Consider the following 8,780-nt stretch of genomic DNA (forward strand, 5'->3'; position numbering starts at 1 on the left):
CCAATGCTGGTGAAAGAATTAGATTGAACAGAAATAATTATTTAGAGGATGTGTCTACAAAAAGTACCATTTGAAATAAATATTTTGTGTAATATGTACGTATAGAGCAAATAATATTTAACATTTAAATTTATATTTACTTGAAACAAGATATTTCACATTTTGTTATGTCGTGGATTTCCTTTATTTTCTTCTACTTTATGTTTAATTGCTATCATCCATTTCTTAAGTAAAATATAAAATAGAAAACAGTAGGTAAACAATAGAAAATATAAGAAACTTATTTATTAAATTCATGATAATTTAAAATAAACACTTTAAGAAAATACAAATGTTAAATTCTATTTGAAATAAGTATTACATGTAGTATAGTATTAAAGAGTTAAATAGTATTTAACATTTAGATTTGCATTTACTTGAAATAAGATTTTACATTTCGTTATGTCGTGGTTAAATAAGTTTCCTCTATTTCCTTCTACTGTTTATTTACTATTTTCTGTTTCTTAAAAGTACAAAATTTTATAATCGAAAATTAAATATCTTATTTCATGTAAATATAACTATTCGCTTTTTAAATCACATAAAACTTACTTATTTCAGGTAACATTTTTTAGAAATACCTCCTTTAAATATTTCTATTACTATTTTCTATTTTAATTAATTATTCTTCCTACACCATATATTCTCGGCGTACAAAGATCGTGAAATTATCGTGATTGCGATATTATATCAGAATCGGACGAATAAAGAAATCTGATTTTGGAAGATCGAACATTTTCCAGAAAATGATGCAATGAATACCGATATCTATGTATGATATCTCGTTATCAAGTCAAAGCGATAAGAGCTGCTTTTTTGTTAAATATATCTACAGATTAAGATTTTATTTGAATAACGTATATATACATGCTGATGAACGAATTGTTTGTGTCCGTAAGAGTATCACATGTGCTGAGCGACAGGAAGCGAGGAAGGAGGCTCGTTAGAATCTTGGATCTTTTCCTGCGGTTTCGGCGTTCCCGGGTATGACGGCGGCGCTTCCTGCATGGACGCCTGCAAACAAAAAGATTTTATCATCATTCGAGAAATATTTTGACATTTATCTCTCGTATCATGGTAAGTTATGACGTACAGACACTGTTATCATGATTGGTGCTGTCTACGAGTAAAAATTAAACTTGTATAATATATTATTTAAGTGATTTGTCACTTTATAAGAGTCAAAATTCACTCCTGTATATGACTTCTAAAGAAATGTTTTATTATGTCCATTTTCATTAGCACAGATTAAAAAATTTTTATCTTTTATTCTTTATCATTTTTTAATTCTTGGAACTATAAAAAAATGCACATAGTAAGTTCTAACGTTTTATTAGGTGTTAAACTTAATTGCCGTTTTTTCGTCTATAAAATCGATTTGTTTCGAAGGGAAGATGAATGAATACCTTAATCAAAGTAATTTCCTTTATTTTCTACTACTTTTTCCCATTTCTCTAGCAATCCCACGACGGTAGAACGCGGTGTCTTTCGAGGCGAACCATTCATCCACCCATTTTTGGATTTCGTAACTGGAGAAGTGTGTGTCCGTAAGTGCTGTTGCATCGATCGGAAGAGATGGTAATCCGATGGTGCCAAGTCTGGAGAGTACACTGGGTGCGGCAAAACTTCCCATTCAAGCTCGCGAAGTACCTGCTTCACGCTTTTCGCGACACGCAGTCGAGCGTTATCATGCAACAAAATGACTTTGTATCGATTGTTGACTACGGATGATTTTTTTTACATCAATACGTCACTCAATCGGTTTAATTGCTGTTGGTAGCGATCAGCTGTAACGGTTTCATTTGGACCCAAGAGTTCGTAATACAGCACACCTTTCTGGTCTCACCAAACGCACAGCAAGGTCTTACGCCCGTGAATATTCCTCTTCGGCGTTGAAACGGATGATTGGCCGGGGTCCACCCATGATTTTTTCCACTTGGGATTATCAAAATAAATCCATTTTTCATCGCCAGTCACGATGCGCCACAAAAAACTCTTTTTTCTTTGCCTAGAAAGCAAAGAAGTCGCAATAGTCAAACGATTCAAAATGGCATTTTTTGACAACTCACATGGTAGCCATTTCCCTTCCTTATGAATCTTTTCCATGACATGCAAGCGTTTTGAGACGAGCATTGGAGTAACATTTAACTGTTCCGACAACTCTAAAAACGTTTGGGCTGGATTCTCATCGAACAATTCTTGCAGCACATCTTCAAATTTTTTCGGCTATCCTGGCCGTTCTTTGTCTCTCACATCAAAATCATCGTTTCAGAAGCGTTCAAACCAAACTCTACATGTTCTTTCCGATGAAGTTTCATCACTATACACTTCAGATAATAAGCGATGCGCTTCAGCTGCAGTTTTCTTGAGGTCGAAGTAGTGAAGAAGCACATGTCGAAAAAACAGCTTATCGCGATTCATTTTCAGTCAGTTGAAAAATGTCTTTGGCGTCGAAAAATCTAATTTATGAGGATTGAATCATTTTCAGCGATGTCTAAACTACATATGACTTCATCGTCGAAACTTGCTAGCATTGGAGCCACTCTCTAGTAGCGAGCGGCAGGAATTAAGTTTAACACCTAATAAGTTCTAACGTTTTACTTCTATGAGATTTAGAAAATAAACTAAACGCTAATCGGTATACCCGGTTGTAAGGAGACGCATAGAGAGGAGGAGCATTGTTGCAGGAAGACGTGTACACGGACGGAGTATTGCGAATAACTTCGTTGTACGAAGGTGGTCTCTCCCGTAAACTCTCGATGATGCTGCTTTGCGTCGTCAGATCTTGCGCCTCGTGCAATACGATGTGTCTTCTACGAGTTGGATGTTGCCTCGTCCTGTGTGAATCACAAAAATAAATTTAAAAGGTTTTTTTTATACAGAAAAAACATTATTATCAAATAAAAACTAATATGTGCTATTTAACAATCATTATTTCATATATATAAAGCAAGAATATTTTTGCTTGTATGCGAAACAATAATAATATTGTTTATATATATAATATATAATTTTTTTTTAATTTATTTGAAATTTTTTTGATGATTTAAATTTTAGCAAAATATTTTATATTTTTATTTAAAAATTAATAATTGTTTAAAGAGCACAATATAATATTGTTTTGATAATAGTATTACAAATTTCTAATTTTTAATTGATTTGAAGATACTATTATTTTCTATTCGATATTTTTTCCTTTTATAATTCATAAAAATTATTATTGAATAATTAAAAGACATTTTTCTTAACAAATCTATACAAAATTTCTTCACGTAAGCAAGTTATACGTTAAGTTTAGCGCGTTAAGTAGTCTCCTCATTTCACATATTTAATGTTAATATTTAACATTTCAAAAATAAAAATATTCTTAAAACAAAAATAATCTTTTCTGTGTGCATTTGCTTGCGAGCAGTAATAATATATATTAGGCAAAAATTTTAAGTAATAATTTATTGGATACGTTTTCATACTTGTGGCATATCTTGAGGTAAACTATAACTAAGCCAACCATACCAAGGGCGAACAGTACGGAAATAACAATCTGTGTCACTAGCATCAACCGTTGTTGCTCTTGCCTGGAATAATAATTGCTAATTTTATTAAACAGAGTCTCAATTCATCAACAGGATCTTCACATGAAACGAGATATATTTATTGGCTCGTTAATTCTTACCAGCACAGATTACAATTTGGACAGGTACAGTATAGGCCAGAATTACAAACAATTACGCACCTGTCTGTAAATTTCAAAGAGAAATAGGAGATTATAGAGATTTTACTATAAAACACAATTGCATGGAATTTTATATATTCATTTTATACATTAAATAATATCAATGTATGCGTATGCAATGTTTTTTATTATCAATTAAACGCGCAACACATAATTAAGTTCGTATTTTTTATTAGAAATCTTATTTTTTAATGTTGAATATAAAAGATTGTATATATAATATTCCTTTATCGTATCGCAATGCAATTTATTTTAGGTAATCGAATATAAATATGTATATGTTTACAATTTATGTTTTACATATAAAAATAGTTGATTTCTGTGTTCGCTAAAGTATTGAGCGGTCTTTATCGATTTTTATTTTTTAGATTGATTATATTTCTTGCGTGAAAGATAGAATTTTTTGATTTTTCAATAAAATTATCTTCTTTATATTAAGAAAATATTCGGTTTTTAATCATATCTTTTTCTGTCAACACTCTAATGAAAATTTGTCTCATAATTTTTATATACGAATTGAAATATTTCTCAAAAATACGCAGAAGTATTAAAAAAAAACACTATATCTTTTAAAATTGTTCATACATGTGAATTCTGAAATATTCTGAGATTTCTCATTCCATAATTTATAAAAAATACTTTTAATTTTTTTAGATTTTATAACATTTTATCAGAAATTACAAAAACAAAAAATCTTAGAAAGCATATAGATCTAAATCTTAGAAAGTTAGCATATTTCATAATTAACATATATGATAAATTTTGAGGAAAGATGTAAACTTTCTAAATATCTCTGTAAAGTATTCCAATTCGTATAAAAATATCTGAAAAAGTAGAAAATTATACAGAAATTCTGAAAAATTATATGAACAATTATCCAAAAAATTTTCATCAAGGAATGTTATAAGATCTAAAAAATTCAAGAGTATTTTTTTTAGAAATTATGGGATGAAAAATTTTAGAATATTTCAGAATTTACATGTATGAAAAATTCTAAGAGAAGGTGTAGGCTTTCTGAGTATTTCTGAAAAATAATTCCATTCATATAAAAATAATGAAAAAAATTTTCACCAGGATAATTTATTCGCTTTTTAATAAAAAAGCGAAATAAAAAACATCAGTACTTACAGTGTTAACAGAATCGCATTGGAAATAATCTCGTATTTCGAGTAAAAAACTTAGTAGATTCTTTTATCAAAATTCAATTTAATGTAAAAAACTATGTAAATTATGCCTTGATTACGGTTTTATAAAAATCATCACGATAAATATATTAAAGGCTCAAAAGCCTTTAATTTATTATTTCTTTTATTTATTGATTTTTTATGTTTTCATTCTTCTGTCAGGAAACGTTAACTGTCGTGAATGATCTCTGTCGAAAAATCTGGATATAAAAATTAATTTTATGTTTATTTTATTTACGATTAATTGCTTTCAAGTGTAAATGCAAAATGACACAATTGTAAATTTCATGTCATGGAACTACATTCGTGTACATTCGTTACAATTATGTATTTTATTTTAAAAATAGAATAAAATATATGATAAGATAAACATATAGCAAAATAAAATACATATTGAAATAATTTATAAGATATATAGTATCTGTTTAATTTTGTTATATAATTATTAAATACTTTAACCGTTCAAAATTAATCTAATTACAATATATGTGTATGTTTATGTGCATCATTATTTTCACTATATTATTTTATTATATTTTATTTATTACTGTTTTATTTTAAATAAATGATACTTTCACATGTATATTTTATATGTATTTATATAATTAATGTGTTGCATGCTGCCAAGCAATATGATTTTCAGTGTTTTATAATAGAGAATTTATTACAAATTTTAAAAATGGTAACTTGCAATCGCATACAAAAAATTTTAAAAATGGTAACTTGCAATTGCACATAAAAAATTTTAATACTAACTTACCAAGATCCTCAAAGCAGACACATGACGTGTCTTGCTCTGTTTCGTCACATCGCGAACAATTATCAGAAGAGTCGTTTTCCGAAATCTCAGGAAATCCCGTTTCCGGATCTATTAAAACACACATTTTATACTGTATAAAAAATCATTTTTGCATATCATTATATGTAATGAATTACACATAATTAATTACATATAATAGTACATTATATGTAATTAATTATGCTTTAATACACATTAACTCTTATTATACCAACTTATTGAGAATAAATATATATTTATTCGTTCTTTAGTCTCTTAATCGTTTTTAGCGATATTACTTGTTTGTGCACATATCAAGCTTAACTCATTAATTATTCGAAGATAATGTTACCTGAGCTGTCAGCTAGATTTATCGCAACGCAAAAGCACAAATATCCCAATAAGAACAAGTTCATGATGTCAGATCTATTTATAAGCAAATAAACAACCATTTGTCACCCAAATTTCATTCGCACTAACATAATTAATTATCGACCTAACGTTTCTAGCAGATATTGTTACAGAGATAATAACGGTATGCGCGAGAACAAACACATTAAGATGATGTAAATTGGCATCCAATGCAAATGTACTTCTGGACTCCTTATATCTTTAAAGTCTGATACTTATGCCCATATTAATCTTATCAATATGAATACCTGATAACATTGGTAATCAACAGACCTCGAACAGGAACAGATATTTCCTCACATTGATAGTGGCAATGACTCTTCTTATATGTCAAATTTTGATGATAATAGATGTGTTACCTTTAATGAATTACTTCAGCTACATATAAATGCATATATTTATATATATATTTTTTTATATACTTATTACAATACATCACCGTTGTTTTCGTTTATTTCATAGTGCTGCGCGTTTACTTAATAAGTAGGCAGAGAGAAAACGAAAATATAGATATTACTTAAGTATTGTAATATACGTCTATAAATATTAATAAACGAAAGTTTCAGAACTTTCGTGAATTCAGCATATTTTACAGCGGAATTTGGAAAGGTGATCCCTTGAACAAATGTCCAATTTTTTTCTGTACAAATTCAATTAGTTAACGTAATTAATGCCTCTACGATGTCCCCTCTGTGTTCCCTGAGAGTCTGTTCTGCTAAAACCCGACTGATCTCCATCTCTCTCATCTGAAAGAAAGATAATCATAAGTCTGTATATTTATCGACATTTCTCTACCATTGTAGATTAACTTTTATTTCAATTTAATTTATTTTTTTATCTTTTCTAGTTCTAAGAATTAGAAAAAGGTAGAAAGATACAAATTAAACAGAGATTAACCTTCTGCAAACCAACTTTGAATGGATCATTTAAAACTTAGACAATTTTTCCATTTTACTAATTCTGCCTAAAATTTGAATATGTACAAAGTAAAAAAAAAATATATATATACACACACACATACACATATATACATATATATTTTTTAAATCATATTATTGCACAATCATATTCGTAAATGTTAAAAAAGTGTACCAGAGTTTTTTTTAGATTTTTTTAGAGCCCAAAAACACTTTGAAAAATATAGCTGTTTACCAATAACTCAGTTGATTTGATTAATATCTATTTCTATCATATCTATTTCTATCGTATTTTTCTATTTCTTTTATTTCTATAGAATAATATAGAATAATTTTAATCTAGGTTCAATTTACTTTTTACTTTTTCCTTATTATAGGAATTAAAAGAAGATAAAGAGTAAATTAAATCGGGATTAATCTACATCGATAGAATGAATAGTAGATCAATTTCAATCTCAGTTTAATTTATACGTTATCTCTTTCTATTTCTTAGAATTAGAAATAGATAACAAGTTAAACTGAAGTTAAAGTTGATCTATATAGACAGAAATGGACATAAGTAAAAAAATAGGTTGGTCTGTGGAAAGTTAAAATTAATCTACATGATGCAATAGATCTTACATTCATTCAACCATGTAAATTAACCACAGTTCAATTTACTATGGGCTAGTTTCATAATCTCTATTTAATTTAATCAACTGATTTTTCTATTGAAATTGACCAGTCACATTTGTTGTTAAGCAGAAGTGACCAAAAATAGCCAATCACACTTGGTACTTAATCGATCAGTTAACTGAAGGTTATGAAAATGACTCTATTTTCTTCTAATGTCCATTTTCATCAATGTACATATTTGATCTCAGTTTAACTTACTTTTTATCTTTTCCTAATTTTGAGAACTAGGAAAGGATAAAGAGTAAATTAAATTGAGCTCAAAGTTGATCTACATTGGTGAAAATGGACATAATTCTTAGAAGTAGAAACATGTGATAAGTGAAATTAAAATTGTTAAAAATAAGCATTAATTGCTTGAAATTTCTAACAGTGAGCAACACACGTGACACAGTCAAGTGCATATCGAAAACTTACGATTAAATCGACATCCTCCTTCTTAATAGACACCTTGAGCAGTTCCTTCTCCTTTGCCTTCTTTTCCGCGGCCTCTTTGTCGCGCCGGTCACCAATTATGCTGAGGGCCTGTTAGATATTTTCTTTAATGCGAAAACCGAGTTAACTTTCGAGTAAACATTGGGACCAAGCAAAATGCAAACACGGTAGACCGTGCCGAGTTTTAGGTTAGGTTACCCGGAACAGGCGAGCACTCACGCAGGAAAAACCGTCAGACGATGAGATTTCTTTCTCCTCAGCGTAGTCGGTCACCTTCTCCAGGTCCGCCGCGCCGCTGTCATATTTGGCCGCTTTCTTTTGCGATTTCTCCTGCTGCACCTCATCCGAATCCCCATTCACATCGTCGTCCGCCATTTTTTACGCGAGGTTAAGCTCATTCTACATGAAACATAAAGCTCTACATGTAATGCACAACGAGCATAACATAAGATCACTGGACCAATGAGCTTTCAGCATAAAGTCACCATATTGATTTACATAAGATTCTCATTGGTTCAGCGGTCTGTTTGTTAGACTATTGGGCGCATTCAAGCGGCGAAGATGCTCGGCGAGCGATTGGTTCTTACTTATGGATCCAACCAATCATGTTA

At 29.8% G+C, this 8,780-nt stretch overlaps 2 protein-coding genes across 7 annotated transcripts; both read right to left on the bottom strand.

Annotated features, from left to right (window-relative positions):
• Positions 1-270: 270 nt before the first annotated feature.
• LOC105205860 lies at positions 271-6,620 on the bottom strand. Of its 6 annotated transcripts, none has more exons than XM_039448222.1 (7): positions 6,394-6,586; positions 6,087-6,160; positions 5,717-5,824; positions 3,713-3,776; positions 3,510-3,629; positions 2,684-2,876; positions 271-1,053 (listed from the first exon to the last, which is right to left on the bottom strand). In XM_039448222.1, the coding sequence occupies exons 2-7, from the start codon at positions 6,148-6,150 to the stop codon at positions 943-945; spliced, it is 660 nt and encodes a 219-aa protein (XP_039304156.1). In that variant the 5' UTR covers positions 6,151-6,160; positions 6,394-6,586; the 3' UTR covers positions 271-942. The 6 variants fall into 6 exon arrangements, with proteins under 6 accessions (XP_039304156.1, XP_039304157.1, XP_025994116.1 ...); XM_039448223.1 differs by having other exon boundaries at positions 6,419-6,553; XM_026138331.2 differs by lacking the exon at positions 6,087-6,160 and having other exon boundaries at positions 6,394-6,620.
• On the bottom strand, positions 6,529-8,579 carry LOC105205849 (huntingtin-interacting protein K). The gene is made up of 3 exons (XM_011175385.3): positions 8,389-8,579; positions 8,152-8,259; positions 6,529-6,891 (listed from the first exon to the last, which is right to left on the bottom strand). Exons 1-3 carry the CDS (start codon positions 8,542-8,544, stop codon positions 6,796-6,798), a joined length of 360 nt encoding a protein of 119 aa, XP_011173687.1. The 5' UTR covers positions 8,545-8,579; the 3' UTR covers positions 6,529-6,795.
• Positions 8,580-8,780: the final 201 nt, after the last annotated feature.

The sequence above is a fragment of the Solenopsis invicta genome, chromosome 4 (genome assembly GCF_016802725.1).
Source record: "Solenopsis invicta isolate M01_SB chromosome 4, UNIL_Sinv_3.0, whole genome shotgun sequence".
Lineage (NCBI taxonomy): Eukaryota > Metazoa > Arthropoda > Insecta > Hymenoptera > Formicidae > Solenopsis > Solenopsis invicta.